A 16,363-nucleotide genomic window follows, 5' to 3' on the forward strand; every position below is an offset into this window, starting at 1 on the left:
GACGTCAAGTAAAATTATGGAAGTTCAACACCATCCATTTTCACAATATTACTATGAAAGCAATTCCGCAGTGGTCTATCCTGTCTCTGTGACAGTTTATCAAGATTTCCATTAAGCCTATTTTTCAACGTTGGGGACTGATTCATTGTGGCAAACCTATTGTTGCTAATAACGGATGGCATCCTTTCTGGTCTCATCTTCTCCCTAAACTGACTTCTATCTGTTTCAAATTTTTCCTTGAACTCTTAACGGCCTTTCTCAGGACGGAGTTTCTCTTGTTGTCTAATTGTTTCTTTTCCTATTATGCTTGACTACTTCCTATTTGTTTAACTAATTTTATTAGACAGGGCTAAAAACAGCTAATTGATCCTGCTTAGGTCAATGACCTTTGCTATAAATCCATTGTGTTTACTTTTGTTTGACGATACTCTGAGCAAATTCTTAATTCCCTAAACATTCTGATGCTTCCTTGTCTCTAGTTTATTTTTTCATTTCATTAAAAAAGTGCGGGCAAAAGTTTCATGTGGGTCTCTAATGGGAAAGACCCGATTGGAGAGTGACTTCAAAAAATTCTGTTTTGTTGAACTTAATGTAATTCAGATGATGGATGCTTCCAAGAGAAAAGCAACGGCATCAGGAACAGATGCTAAGAAAGAATCCAAAGCAGATGCGTCGGATTTTTTGAGTTTGGCCATGTTTTTGTGTTTTTAGGGTAATTCCGATTTTGCCCGAGCCCTAATTGTCGATCTTGTGGGGGGTTTGAAATTTTTGTTTTGTCATGCACGAAAATGTTTTGCCTTATCTTTCTTCTCCCGAGTCAAAATTGTGATTTGATCTAATTTATTAGCGTTATTTCCCGCCCTCTATATTCATCGCGTGTGTCTTTTTACGGCTTGAAACTGCTAATTTATATAGCTTCGATGGTTGTGATTTTCTCTACTGTGCGACAGGCATCATGAATTGTTCATTCACTGTCATTCTTGGAGCCACCATAGTCAACAAGATGTTGACCTACCTGTGAATCAAAATTTTGATGTTCTGATATCATAGTGGTAAAATGACGGTTTGTCTGCTTAACTTAGATGGATCCATATCCATTACATTTTATCTCATACAACAGGTAGAATTTCAGAATTCTATTGAAAATCAATTTTAAGGCAGGGATGCATGATCTGATCTTAAATTTCGGGCTATGAATACCACCTGCAAGTCACATATTATCTTCAATCTGCTTGCAATTTTTTGTCTAAAGTTGTCTTTGTATTGTACAAAACAGTTGGTTTATCAGATTGTTTTTTAAAAGCTCTTGCGTTGTTTTTCTCAATTGATCGTTACCGCCAACCATCAGCTTCTCTAACGTCTGGTTTGCTATAATCGAAGCCCATTCATCTGGATACTGATTTTTTGTCCATTATTTCTTGTTCTTTTCAAGCCATCGATCGAAAGCCAACCAATCAGATAATGCGTTATAAACCTCTTGAAACATTCTTTGAATCAGATATTTCCTATGCTGAAGCGGTGCACAGCTGCAAAAATTCAATATTAATCCTGTGTAAATTGGATTTTGAAACCAATGACACCTAATTTTATTTTGTTTGCTCACATTTACGTCGATATCAAGAAGACTAAAATCCCCTTGCATCCTTGCAAATTGCTCATCCACGTCGCCACGAACTGTGCAGAAAACGTCCTCCACATGTTTTTTGAACAATTTTACCCCTCAAGCTGTCCCTCTGTCTTTTGATTGCTGCAATACGTACAAATCCAACAACATCCTACATTTTGGCGTATTCCTGATTTGTTTTTTTTTGGCATTTTTCATGAAACCAGTTAATACACGACAGGTCTGATCAAAATTTCATATTTTGCTCAATTGAGTTCTTGGAACTGATCCGAGTTTAGCTCATCATCAAGTTTTTCTTTGACTTCCTCATCACTTAGAAACCGCGGCCTTTTTCAAACGGTACCGCCAGCAAATATTTGAGTTTTCTTATGTAATAATGTTTTTTTCACCCTTCTATCTATCGGGGTTTTACTTACCTTTTTTGCATACCTTTTCATGGACTCCTCGATTTCAAACAGATTCCAACAGTCCGTGTTACTTGTTGTAATTCACGTACAAATTTGTCAATGTCTGCAGGTAAGTACACCTCATTAATCTAAACTCTCACAGGGTGTTTAGTTTCCAACGATAGGACGTCAAGTAAAATTATGGAAGTTCAACACCATCCATTTTCACAATATTACTATGAAAGCAATTCCGCAGTGGTCTATCCTGTCTCTGTGACAGTTTATCAAGATTTCCATTAAGCCTATTTTTCAACGTTGGGGACTGATTCATTGTGGCAAACCTATTGTTGCTAATAACGGATGGCATCCTTTCTGGTCTCATCTTCTCCCTAAACTGACTTCTATCTGTTTCAAATTTTTCCTTGAACTCTTAACGGCCTTTCTCAGGACGGAGTTTCTCTTGTTGTCTAATTGTTTCTTTTCCTATTATGCTTGACTACTTCCTATTTGTTTAACTAATTTTATTAGACAGGGCTAAAAACAGCTAATTGATCCTGCTTAGGTCAATGACCTTTGCTATAAATCCATTGTGTTTACTTTTGTTTGACGATACTCTGAGCAAATTCTTAATTCCCTAAACATTCTGATGCTTCCTTGTCTCTAGTTTATTTTTTCATTTCATTAAAAAAGTGCGGGCAAAAGTTTCATGTGGGTCTCTAATGGGAAAGACCCGATTGGAGAGTGACTTCAAAAAATTCTGTTTTGTTGAACTTAATGTAATTCAGATGATGGATGCTTCCAAGAGAAAAGCAACGGCATCAGGAACAGATGCTAAGAAAGAATCCAAAGCAGATGCGTGGGATTTTTTGAGTTTGGCCATGTTTTTGTGTTTTTAGGGTAATTCCGATTTTGCCCTAGCCCTAATTGTCGATCTTGTGGGGGGTTTGAAATTTTTGTTTTGTCATGCACGAAAATGTTTTGCCTTATCTTTCTTCTCCCGAGTCAAAATTGTGATTTGATCTAATTTATTAGCGTTATTTCCCGCCCTCTATATTCATCGCGTGTGTCTTTTTACGGCTTGAAACTGCTAATTTATATAGCTTCGATGGTTGTAATTTTCTCTACTGTGCGACAGGCATCATGAATTGTTCATTCACTGTCATTCTTGGAGCCACCATAGTCAACAAGATGTTGACCTACCTGTGAATCAAAATTTTGATGTTCTGATATCCTAGTGGTAAAATGACGGTTTGTCTGCTTAACTTAGATGGATCCATATCCATTACATTTTATCTCATACAACAGGTAGAATTTCAGAATTCTATTGAAAATCAATTTTAAGGCAGGGATGCATGATCTGATCTTAAATTTCGGGCTATGAATACCACCTGCAAGTCACATATTATCTTCAATCTGCTTGCAATTTTTTGTCTAAAGTTGTCTTTGTATTGTACAAAACAGTTGGTTTATCAGATTGTTTTTTAAAAGCTCTTGCGTTGTTTTTCTCAATTGATCGTTACCGCCAACCATCAGCTTCTCTAACGTCTGGTTTGCTATAATCGAAGCCCATTCATCTGGATACTGATTTTTTGTCCATTATTTCTTGTTCTTTTCAAGCCATCGATCGAAAGCCAACCAATCAGATAATGCGTTATAAACCTCTTGAAACGTTCTTTGAATCAGATATTTCCTATGCTGAAGCGGTGCACAGCTGCAAAAATTCAATATTAATCCTGTGTCAATGGGATTTTGAAACCAATGACACGTAATTTTATTTTGTTTGCTCACATTTACGTCGATATCAAGAAGACTAAAATCCCCTTGCATCCTTGCAAATTGCTCATCCACGTCGCCACGAACTGTGCAGAAAACCTCCTCCACATGTTTTTTGAACAATTTTACCCCTCAAGCTGTCCCTCTGTCTTTTGATTGCTGCAATACGTACAAATCCAACAACATCCTACATTTTGGCGTATTCCTGATTTGTTTTTTTTGGCATTTTTCATGAAACCAGTTAATACACGACAGGTCTGATCAAAATTTCATATTCTGCTCAATTGAGTTCTTGGAACTGATCCGAGTTTAGCTCATCATCAAGTTTTTCTTTGACTTCCTCATCACTTAGAAACCGCGGCCTTTTTCAAACGGTACCGCCAGCAAATATTTGAGTTTTTTTATGTAATAATGTTTTCTTCACCCTTCTATCTGTCGGGGTTTTACTTACCTTTTTTGCATACCTTTTCATGGACTCCTCGATTTCAAACAGATTCCAACAGTCCGTGTTACTCTGGCGTAATTCACGTACAAATTTTTCAGCATCTGTGGGGATGTGCATCTCATTAAACTTTTCTCTCGCAGGGTGTTTTGGTCCCAATGACAGGAGGTCAAGTACAAACTTGGGAAGTTCACCACCATCCGTTATCACAACATTACTATGGGAGCTGTTCCGCAGAGGTCTATCCCGTCTCCGTGACATTTTATCAAGTTTACCATTAAGTCTATTCTTAACCATTGCGGAGTGATTCGTTATTTCACGCCTAGAACTGGTAACAACTGAAGCCATCAGCAATGATCTCGTCTTCTACCTAAACTTACTCCTATCTGTTTCTAGTTTCTCCTTGAACACTATAGGGCCTTTCTCAGGACGGATTATTTCTTGTTGTCTAATTGTTTCCTTTCCTATTATACTTGACTACTTCCTATTTGTTTAACTAATTTTACTAGACAAGTCTAAAAACAGCTATTAGATTCTGCTGAGGTCCAAGACCTTTGCTAAAAATTCCTTGTGTTTACTTTTTGTTTGACGATACTCTGAGCATATATTTAATTTCCTAAACATTCTGATGCTTCCTTGTCTCTATTTTTTCATTACATTAAAAAAGTGCCGGCAAAAGTTTCATGTGGGTCTATAGTGAGATAGACCCGATTGAAGCGTGACTTCAAAAAATTCTGGTTTGTTGAACTTAATGTAATCCAGATGATGGATGCTTCCAAGAGAAAAGCAACGGCATCAGGAACAGATGCTAAGAAAGAATCCAAAGCAGATGAGTCGGATTTTTTGAGTTTGCCCATGTTTTTGTGTTTCTATGGTAATTCCGATTTCGCCATCACCCTAAGTGTCCATCTTGTGGGGGGTTTGAAATTTTTGTTTCCTCATGCACTGTCTCTTCATTTTCTCTTAATCTATTTTTCCATTTCAAAAAAAGTTTCCCATTTAATTATCATTTAAAAGTTTTTTTGTTTTCTTTTTATACTTGACTACCTATTTGTTTAACTAATTTAACTAGACAAGGTTTAATGCAGCTATTTGATTCAGCATAGGTCAATGATGCAGAGAAGAAGTAATTGTCAATTAAAACTTAAATTGATTAAATTGAATGTTCTCGAACTTTGCGTTCATCGTCAGGTTTAAAAAAATAAGGGAAATCATTTACAAAGTATATAAACTTGTCTGTAACTCTAATCCTAAGAAATGAGTAAAAACAACATCGAATTTTTGAATTTATTTACAGTTAAAATCACAATTACATTTTTTATATAATCTGATTACACTAAAATCAATTCATTTTTTATTTCGGGCTTTTGAAAATCCCATGTATAATGCTTTCTATTCCTGAAAGTGGATTTTTACTTTCATTCCTCTATGTTAGTTTTTTTTACTTGTTGGGGTTGGAAAATACATCGGATTAACATGTATCAGAAAAATTTTCGAATTTAAAAGTCAAATTTTTTGTTCTTGAGCTAATAATTCAATGTCAATTCGCCACCCCGGTACTCATTGCGCCCGTTTAATTGTGGCTTCACCTTTTTGATGTAAATCGCTTCTATCGTCATTAATTTTTTAACCTCACATGCACCAAGAATCATCCATTCAACCTTATGCGCTGTACCAAAACATTCAACGAGGTGTTGTCGCACAGGGGAATCCTTCTTTTGATGCTCCAAAATTCCAGTGGTAACATGTCAGCTGGTATGGCCAACATAGATGGAACTGAATCTATTACATACAACTTTTTTTAACACCTGGGATTTCACATTCTTATCAAAAGATGATTTCAGGGTGGGCAAGCATGTTCATAGTTTTCCTGTTGTGAAAAAGATTTGAATATCACACCATTTTTTTAGTCTACTTGCAAAATATTGCGTGATATTTGCTCTGCATTGAACAGAAAACCTCGGTTTAGGCTCCTTATTGTTAAGACATTTAACTTTTTTTAAGATGTTGTTCGTTTTAGGGGGCTTATGCTGTGACCTTTTATTTCGTGACTATTTTATCCAACGTCTCATTAGAAATACCGGAGGACCAAGCGGTTGGATATTGCTTTTCAGTCCAGACCTCTTGATTTTTCTTGAGCGCTACATCAAATGATTGCAAGTCACTGGTCGCATTGAAAATCCAATGCACAGTCCCCTGAATCACAATTTTTTTTATCTTGTAACGGTGCACAGCTTCTGAAATTTAGGGTTATGCCAGTATCGGTGGATTTTTGATACCAATGACAGCTAATTGACCTATCTTCGTTTACGTTTTTGTCTAGGAATGCCAGGTCTCTATCATCCTTTGGTGTCTCAAGAGTGAACTGTAAGTTCTTGTTAACAGAATATGCTTACTCAAGGTATTATATAGGGTTATCCATGACAGTGCACACTATGTCATCCACATACCTCTTGAATAATTTAAACTTCCTGTGTGTCCTTTTTGTTCCTTTTCCAGCACAATAGGACAAGATCCAAAAAATTTCCTGCATGTTCTTATAATCTGTGTCCGTGACGACTTGGCATTTTGCATCGAACCAGTTTTTGCATGATTCGCACTCGACGCGTTTCCCTCGGAAATTAACGCGTCGGCTACAGTCAATGCATATCACCTTTAGGTCAGGAGTTTTGTTCTCCCTTCAAAAAATTTCATCAACAAATTTACTAAAAATTTACAGCCAGCGAAGCACCTATTGCAAAAATGTCCAATTGAGTGTACCACATTTTATCACACTTAAACTGATTATTAGTTACGGCTATTCCCAAACGGCTCTTCATAGCTGACCTCGGAATCTCAGATACCTCGCCAGCGCAGAACAGTTCTTTCAGCGCAATTTTAATCACCTCCTCAACCGGTACCTCTATGTGTAAGCTTTTAACATCCTTATATTTGTCCCTGACTGGATGCTTTGGACCTAATGATAAGACGTCGAGGACAAATTTTGGCAGTTCAACACCTTCCAGTGTAACAACATTATTATGAAATCATTTCCGTAAAGGCCTTTCCTGTCTCTCAGACAGCTTCGCTAGCTTGTCATTAAGTCTTTTTTTAATCAATTTGGAATGATCTCTCATTTGCTTTCTAATGCTGTACACAATTCAAGGTGAAAGTTCTTTTTTCATCTCTTTCCTGAGAGCTGTGCACCGCTTGTTCTGAAAAAACTTCGTTTTTGGGAATTCGGAACTTCAAAAAATCCGGAATGATATCATTATTATTACAGTTTTTCAAAAAATCTAATCGATATTTACAGTTTAATAGATATTTGAAGATTTTACATAGTTTAGAAATTGTTTGAAGCACTTGTTGTGCCTGAGAATGTATCTGAGCCATGGTTGTAGTAGAAGTTTGCACACCACGAAACCCCGCTCAGGGACAGGGGCATTGAAGCCCTATTGTTCGGGAGCTACACTCTCGCTTTGTGCTCTTTCTACCAGTCTTACCTTTGCTCCCGCCTTGTTCTGTTGTTTTGCAAGGTTCTTCCCTTTTTCTTTCTTGAGCACAGCTTTCATGTTTTTTGGTGGCGCAGGACAATGTCCAGTGATTTGATCTCACGTGCCGGTTCCTAAGGAAGTAGTCAACCATACTGTAGTCAGCCGACTGTGTTTTCCCCCTTCCGTTTTGATATCAGGTGCTTTGTCACCCTCAGAGAGGGTATCCCTTTGCTCAACAACTCTTTAAAAATATCAGGGGTTCCAGTGCGCTGACAGTTTACCAGCGCTTTAAACTTGCTGTTATTGGTGGTCAAGTAGTTTGTTAGCCCTTGTACACTACTTGGTCTGTAGTTATTCGATTTGTGGCTTGAGATGCTGTTGTTAATTAGATCTTGCCACACAACAATGTCGGTCCTTGTGCTCAATCGGCCCTTGACCTGAAGATTTTGTGCCTTTTTCAACCGATTCTTTGTATTGGGATTGAATGAAAGCATTGGGTATAAAAATTTTGGGGTTGAAAGAAGATCAAAGAACTTCCTTATAATTATAAGAAGGTTCAATATTCGTTACATAAGAAGGTCAATGACCTCTGTGGTAAATATCCATTAAATTTTCTGAAAAACTTTAATAATAATGATATCATTCCGGATTTTTTGAAGTTGCGAATTCCCAAAAACAAATTTTTTTCAGAACAAGCGGTGCACAGCTTTCAGCTTAAGCCCATAAAGAAGGAAATAAGTCTTGCAGAACAAGGCCGTAGATAGTTCGAGGAAAAAAATGGGGAGGATAGGGGCATTCTCAAGAATGAGGTGAAAAAAGATCTTTTACCTTCAATTGTGTAACGCATTAGAAAGGAAATGAGAAATCAATCCGAATTGACTAGCAGGAGACTTAATGACAAGTTAGTGAAGCTGTCTGAGAGACAGGACAGGCCTTTGCCGAATGGATCTCATAAAAAAGTTGTTACACTGGACGGTGTTGAAATGCCAAAATTTGTCCTGGACGTCTGATCATTAGATCCAAAGCATCCGGTCAGAGACAAATTTAATGAAACGCACTTTCTTGCGGATGTATAAAAAATAGTTTGTGGGTTAAGGTTGAACACTGATGGTGGAAAATTATGTGAAAAAGAATCGTCCGCAAAATGGTACGCCAAGAATGTACGTGAGACACCAATGGATAGAGGGGTTAAAAAAACTAATGATTTTTTGAAAGATCAAAAACTACTAACTGTACCATTTGATAAAGGTTGCGGTTTTTGCGTTATGAAACAGACAACATACTCGGATAAACTAAATGAAATACTCAGTTTCAATTTGAGCATCGTAATGGAGAAAGTGATGATCAAACAATAAAAACGGAGAAACTGATAAATAGCAGTTTGCATCAATTAATGAAACAGGGAAAGGTAAGTGAAAAGATTTATCAAAGGCTCAGGACAACTGGATCTGAACCAGCCAGGTTTTATGGACTTGCTAAAGTACATAAAAGCAGTACTCCACTTTGGCCTCTTCTGTCAATATCTGGTAGCAGTTACGGGATCCTCGATAAATTTCTCTCTCCCTTTTTCGAGATGTTACCAGGTGTAAATATTGAAACTAACTCGAAAGATGCCAGAACCGCTCTAGAGGCAATCAAATTGGATGAAGATGAGCTAGTTATATCTCTCGATGTTAATAACTTATACAAAAATATACCGGCAGAGGAAGCAATTGAAATTGCGCTTAAAGGACTCTACTCCAGTGACGAGATACTTGAGATTCCGAGGTCAGCGATGAAGAGCCTTTTGAGACTAGCCGTAACGAATGTTCACTATTAAGGTAATAAATTGTGGCACACTCAATCGAACGGTTAGGCAATGGGTGTTTTGTTGGCTGTAATTTTGGCAAATTTGTGGATGAAATCTTTTGAAAAATCCTTATAGAAACCAAATGAGGGAAGGGAGAACAAAACTCCTGACCTAAAGGTGATATACATTGACTGTAACCGACGCGTTACTTTCCGAGGTAAACGCGTCGTGTGCAAACCATGCAAAAACTGGTTCGATGCAAAATGCCAAGTCGTCACGGACACAGATTATAAGAACATGCAGGAAATTTTTTGGATCTTGTCCTATTGTGCGGAAAAAGGAACAAAATGGACACACAGGAAATGAAATGATTCAAGAGGTATGTGGATGACATAGTGTGCACTGTCTAGGGTAACCCTCTATAATACCTTGATTATGCATTTTCTCTTCACAAGAACTTACAGTTCACTCTTGAGACACCAAACGATGGTGGAGACCTGGCATTCTTAGATCTAATCATAAACGTAAACGAAGATAGGAGCATTAGCTGTCATTGAATTCAAAAGTGCACCGATACCGGCATAATCATAAATTTCCGTAGCTGTGCACCGTTACAAAATGAAAATGTGATTCAGGGTACTGTGCATTGGATTTTTAATCCGACCAGTGACTGGCAATCATTTGATGTAGCGCTCAAGAAAAATCAAGAGATCTGGACTGAAAAGCAATATCCAACCGCGTCGTCCTCCAGTATTGCTAATGAGACGTTGGATAAAATAGTCTCGAAATAAAAGGTCACAGCAAAAGCCCCCTCAAAACGAAAAACATCTTAAAAAAGTTAAAAGTCTTAATAATAAGGAGCCTAAACCGAGGTTTTCTGTTCAATGCAGAGCAAATATCACTCAAAATTTTGCAAGTAGACTAAAAAAATGGTGTGATATTCAAATCATTTTCACAACAGGAAAGCTATGAACTTGCTTGCCCACCCTGAAATCATATTTTGATAAGAATCTGAAATCCCAGGTGGTAAATAAAGTTATATGTAATTGATGCAGTTCCATCTATGTTGGCCATACCCGCTGACATGTTGCCACTAGATTTTCGGAGCATCAAAAGAAGGATTCACCAGAGTGACAATACCTCGTTGAATGTTGTGGTACAGCGCATAATTTTGAATGGGAGATTCTTGATACATGTCGCGGGGTTGAAAAACTAATGTCATTAGAAGCGATCTGAAACAAAAAGCTGAAACCGCAATTAAGTACTTGCGATGAGTACTGGGGGCGGGAATTGACATTGAAGTATTAGTTGAAATGCAAAAACTTTGTCTTTTGAAATTCAAAGATTTTCTGGTACATGTTATTTCGAAATTTTGTCAACCCCAACAAGTAAAAATTAAAAAGCGATAGATAGGAATGAAAGTAAAAATACCTTTTCAGGAATAGAAAGGAATATACCCGGGATTTTCAAAATATCCGGAATAAAAATTCAATTAATTTTAGCGTAATAAGTGTAAATAAAATGTTGTAAATGTGATTTTAACTGTAAATAGTTTCAAAAATTGATGTTATTTTAATTCATGTAGAAATAGAGTCAAAGACAGTTTATATACTTTGTACATTATTTCATTTAATTTCTAAACCTGACGATGAACGCAATGTTCGAAAACGTTCGTTTTTCAGTCTATTGAAGTTTTAATTGACAATTACTTCTCTAAATGCATTGTCTTTACTTTCTGTTTGATAATGCTATGAGCCAATGCTTGCTTGCTTAAATCGTCTGATGCTTCATTGTTTCTTAATTTACTTTTCCATTTCATAAAATAATGGGGGCTATAATGGGAAAGACCCGAATAAAGCGCTACTAAGAAAATTTCTAGTGTGTTGAACTTATTTTAATTCAGATGATGGATGCTTCCAAGAGAAAAGCAACCGCATCAGGAACAGATGCTGGGAAAAGATTCAAAGCAGATGCGTCGGTTGCTCCATCTAGATTTGAGCAAGAGCTCGCCAAACTTGCTCCCTCAGATGTTTCTATATCTACAGATAGTGAAATTGAACAGGAGATTGAATCCTTTTCTCAAGAAGAGCGCTGGCCGCGACCCACAGTCTCCAAGGAGTTGGAGGTAAACGTATAGCTCTGAGCTCAGGAATATGATGTTAATATCCGACGCGCAAAGCTAACTTAATTATGAATTTTTTAACTACAATTTTTTGACCGGGAATTATTGGAGTCTGCAGTGCTCCTGGGATCAGTAGATTGCTGGCTCTTGTCTGTTATCAAAAACAGCCATGAAAAATTGTGAACTCGTTGTCTTTGTGTTATTGCTCTCAAACAAGGTTCTCTAAAACGGGGTAAACAGGTAAAGCCCGGAGGACTCACTGGGCTGGCTCTACTAGTCTCTACGTGTACAACTCGCCGAAGCTTCTGAGAAGACCAAATCGTGGTGCAGTGGCAGTTTTTTGGCGCAGTGCATGGCTTCCGTGATTTCTTAGATTTGATCTGCGAATCATTGTAGGACTGATAGTATCAAATACGATGCGATGAAATAGGATTCGGGAAATTGACGGGTTCATGTAATTAGCATTGGCTGATAAAATGGAGGCATCTTACTCATTCAGAGCAGGCAAACAGTTTGTCTTCTCATTTTCGTTGCAGGGTCCTAGGGGTTAACCGTTTTCAAATATTTGAATGGACGTGTTCGTTCTATTGGACATGTTCGTTTTTTTTAGTTCATTCTATTAATAGCCGCGAACCGATAGCGGCTATTATTGGGGACATCGTTGTTTTTTATAATTCGTCGTCTTCATCGATGATTCTTGCGACCTGACTTCTTGGAATTAACTTCAATTTCAGTGATTTCTACTGCTTTGTAATTAAAATTTGTGTTTGTGACGTCATTTGTTCTGCTCTCACCGGCTTTCGAAAGCAACAAAAGCATTCTACCAAATAAAACGAAGCATGACCGAAAGCGCCTCATTAAAAAATTAATTGAATGCCTACAATTTAATTGAACAGAATTCTAAAGCACATGTGGAATGATATCATGATGCGGTACAAACCAGAAAACGTCTGCACGTGGCAGATCTGTTGTGACTCTCAACACTGCAGAGAGACATGGACTAATTCTCTATAACTGTTTTGATCGGGAGAAATCCCTTCTGTAAAGAAAATCCCCAACAACAACAACTGGCTATGTCGTGCCAATAATATCATACTGTTCTCAAGCTTGGCTCCCAAACAGACAGCAGATGGAGAAAATTGAAAAGCTACAAAAAAGAGCCACTTCATGGATACTAAGTGGAAGGAACTGCACCTACAAAGAAAAGCTAATAGCACTTAAACTGTTGCCCCTAAGCCTGTACGTCGAAATGCACGATTTACTACTTTTACTACCATTACTTGACAATATATTCGACATCAAAGTAAACTTCGAATATCAAGACTTTGAAAAGACTAGACAAAGCGCAAAAGGGGAATTAAAAATAGCAAGAAATCGTCTAGGGAAGACTGATGAAAACTTCCTCCACTGAGTCAAACAACTTTACAACATCTTTTCCTTAAACAAAATACGAATTTCTTTAAAACAAAATACGACTTTAACAACAAATGTACGTGGAGAATCTTATGTAAATGTTGGATGTGCAACCCACGATCGAAAATCGGTTAGAAATAGGACACGAAAACAAGGGTGCCTTGGAGCATTCCCTGGGAAGACCCTAAAGCCTGAACTACTACTGCTATTGCGTGACTCACCTCTCTCGAAAAATGAATTCTGAACTCGCTTATTTTTCTGCTATAGATTCTGCTTTATTTTAACGCGGGAAATCTTTAGACAATTAAGCAGTTGAAGCAAAAGATTTGATTTGCTGGTAAGATAAATTGACTTTAAAAACAGTTTGACGTGAAAAACAGTGCGTTGATTTAATTGACAAAACAGACTTCGGTGTTCGAAGCACTGTGATGCGTTTTTAATAGAGGCTCTTATTAGACTTCCTGCATAGGCGATGAGAGTCTGAGTACGTAATTTACATAAAAATTCCAAGAAAGCCTGAAAATGCAGATCTATGAAATTAGTTGTTTTATTTGGATCTTTTGGGTCTTCCATCATTCTTGCGTGCTTGGGGCATAGAAACTGGAGGGTAAGAATTTTGAGAAAGTTTTTTTACCATAGATTTTGTCTCTGATTTTGTTTTCTCTGAAAATGTTTTTGATTTCATAAAATGTCATAAAATAAGGAAGCTCAATTCATTGAAAAGAAAACTTGTAACTCCAAATCTGAGCCAACTTCTCAAAATCAAAAAGTTTGAAAAAGAAATTAAAAAGTCAGCAGATAATGACCTGAAAATCTTTGAAGCAAAGATTTTCCAGACCAGGTGCTTCAGCCACATACAAAAGTATTTAGCAAGTATCAGAAAAAATCCTCTTATCCCGACTCGAGTAGTAAGCGGAGATCAATCGGCTGAGACAGACCAGGGTAGGTCTGAGCTTTACAATAATTACTTTGTGAGTGTGTTTAATGAAGGCCATTCCACGACCGAAACCTGCTTCCCGAAGAGTGAACTAAACACTCTAAAAATATCGAAGAACTCAATTGAAATTGTTTTGAGCAGTCTAAAAGAAAACAAAGCCAGAGGCCATGACGCAATTGGGAACTTGATTCTGAAAAACTGCGCCAAATCTCTATCAAGCTCTCTGAAGCTTGTCTTTCAGACATGTTGCAACAAAGGCACCTATCCAGAGGAATGGAAGATTAGCAAGGTGACCCCTGTCTTCAAAGATGGTGATAAAATTGACGTCTCATGTTACCGTCCCATCAGCCTTCTGTGTTCTATCTCAAAAGTCTTTGAAAAACTAATCTTTGATTCACTCTATCTGTTTGTAAAAGATAATCTCCACTCCAGTCAATTTGGGTTCAGAAATCATCGATCTACAGTACTTCAACTTTTGGTATTCCTTGATAAAATTTACAAAACGATGGATTTAGAGGCTGAAAATTATTTGGCAGTCCTATATCTCGATTTCTCTAAGGCCTTCGATAAAGTCTGTCATGAAAGACTCCAAGAAAAGCTAGCTCGTCTTGGTGTTGGAGGAAACTTTCTTAAACTACTGCACTCCTATCTCACAAACAGACGACAATTCGTACAGATTAACACAGCTAGGTCATCCCTAAAAGCAGTATCTAGTGGTGTACCGCAACGTTCGGTGTTGGGCCCACTTTTGTTTCTGATTTTTATCAACGATTTGCCGAATTGTGTCACACATCCGTGTTACGGCTTTGCAGATGACTTTAAGGTGGTAATTACAAACCAACACGACCTTGAGAAAAATCGAGACGGACTACAAAACTGGTGCTTGCAAAACAGAATGATACTGAATGCAAAGAAGAGCTCACTGCTTTTGCTCAAAGGGGACATGAAAACTGATATATTCGGAGTTGAACTACCAATCGTAAAAGAGCAGAAAGGTCTTGGTGTGTTAGTGAGCAGTGACTTAACATGGTCGAGCAACGTTGACTTAAGAACCAGCAAGGCCCTGAGAGCATTGTATCAAATAAAAAGAAATGTGAGCAAGAACGTCACGCTACAAGCTAAGTTGAATGCTTACACCGGATACGTCGTCCCGATTCTAGTATATGGTTCTCAGGTCTCTCATCTGACCACTATGTGCCTCCGAAAAGTGGAAAAAATTCAAAGACTAGCCACAAAGTGGTTCTTCGGAGTAAATGTTGACTATAAAACTCGACTAATTAAATGTGGTCTACTACCCTTATCAATGTACATTGAACTTCATGATGTTTTGTTTATGCGTGACCTGTTAAAAAACAAGTGTGACTACACTACCACTAACGAAATGAATCTCAAAGAGAGTAAAAGAACAAGACAAGATGCACAAAATGAACTCGAAATCCCTAAAGTGAACAGAAACAAGTGTAGTGAAAATTTCTTCCATCGAACTGCCAAGTTAGTCAACATCCTCTCGAGAAAATTGGGATCTTTGGAGGATTTAAACAAGCCAAAATTGAGTTATTTGTACCGAAACTTCTTCCTCGAACAGTATAACGAGTTGAATACATGCAGCTGGAGGATTCTTTGCAGCTGTGGTATTTGCAACCCTCATTCAAAACTCTGAAACTGTATATTTTTATTTCAAGGCAACGAACTGATGAACTGAAGGGTGAAAACCCTTGGCTGTGCCCTAAAGTCTCGACTACACTACTTGGGCATAATCCAGAAGTCTCAACTACTACTACTACTATTAATGGGATTGAATTCTGTCTCAACGTTTACTTTGGCTGTAAAAAACGAGTTGAGCCTAACCGCTTTTTAAGAATGATTGTTGAACACAACTCCGAAATCAGTCAGCAATGATAGTTGAATTTGCACAAATAAATCTTAGATCCCTGAATACTATCACTTGATTAGCAAAATAACTTGATGATGATGAAAGGGCTTTTGACCACTCTTTCTGTTCCTAAGAGTGGTTGTTGTTGGAGATCAATGTCATAGTTTCAGAAAGCTTGGCAGAACAAATGGGTTTTTGAGGAAATTTTTGAAAGTCGAATATTCTTTCGTCTGTCGTAGATATTCAGGTAGCCCGTTCCATTGTTTCGCTCCTTGGTAGCTAAAGCTTCTTTTTGTAATTTCATTCTTGCATTTCTGTAGACTGAATAACTCCTTCCTTTTGTGATGTGATGATGTGACGTTTCGAGAAAAAAAACTGAAAAAGGTACGAGGGTGCTGTTGTGCTATTCACCTTTTGCATCATGCATAGGATCTTATTAATAGCCGCGAAGCGATAGCTGAAGCTATTATTGGCCTTCTCTTGGTTTTTTAAATTTATGTCGTCAAGATTTTTGTTACGACCATATGACGT

The 16,363-nt window shown here is 37.6% G+C and overlaps 1 protein-coding gene across 1 annotated transcript in view; it reads left to right on the forward strand.

Moving 5' to 3' along the window:
• Window positions 1-11,371: 11,371 nt before the first annotated feature.
• LOC142336231 (DNA polymerase delta catalytic subunit-like) overlaps window positions 11,372-16,363 on the forward strand; it is a 34,209-nt gene continuing 29,217 nt past the window's right edge. The window contains exon 1 of the mRNA XM_075384910.1: window positions 11,372-11,612. Within this exon, the coding sequence (XP_075241025.1) occupies window positions 11,391-11,612 (222 nt within the window). The 5' untranslated portion in view covers window positions 11,372-11,390. The remainder of the gene's footprint in view (window positions 11,613-16,363) is intronic.

Source organism: Convolutriloba macropyga, chromosome 3, assembly GCF_964194025.1.
Source record: "Convolutriloba macropyga chromosome 3, txConMacr16.3, whole genome shotgun sequence".
Classification (NCBI taxonomy): domain Eukaryota; kingdom Metazoa; phylum Xenacoelomorpha; order Acoela; family Convolutidae; genus Convolutriloba; species Convolutriloba macropyga.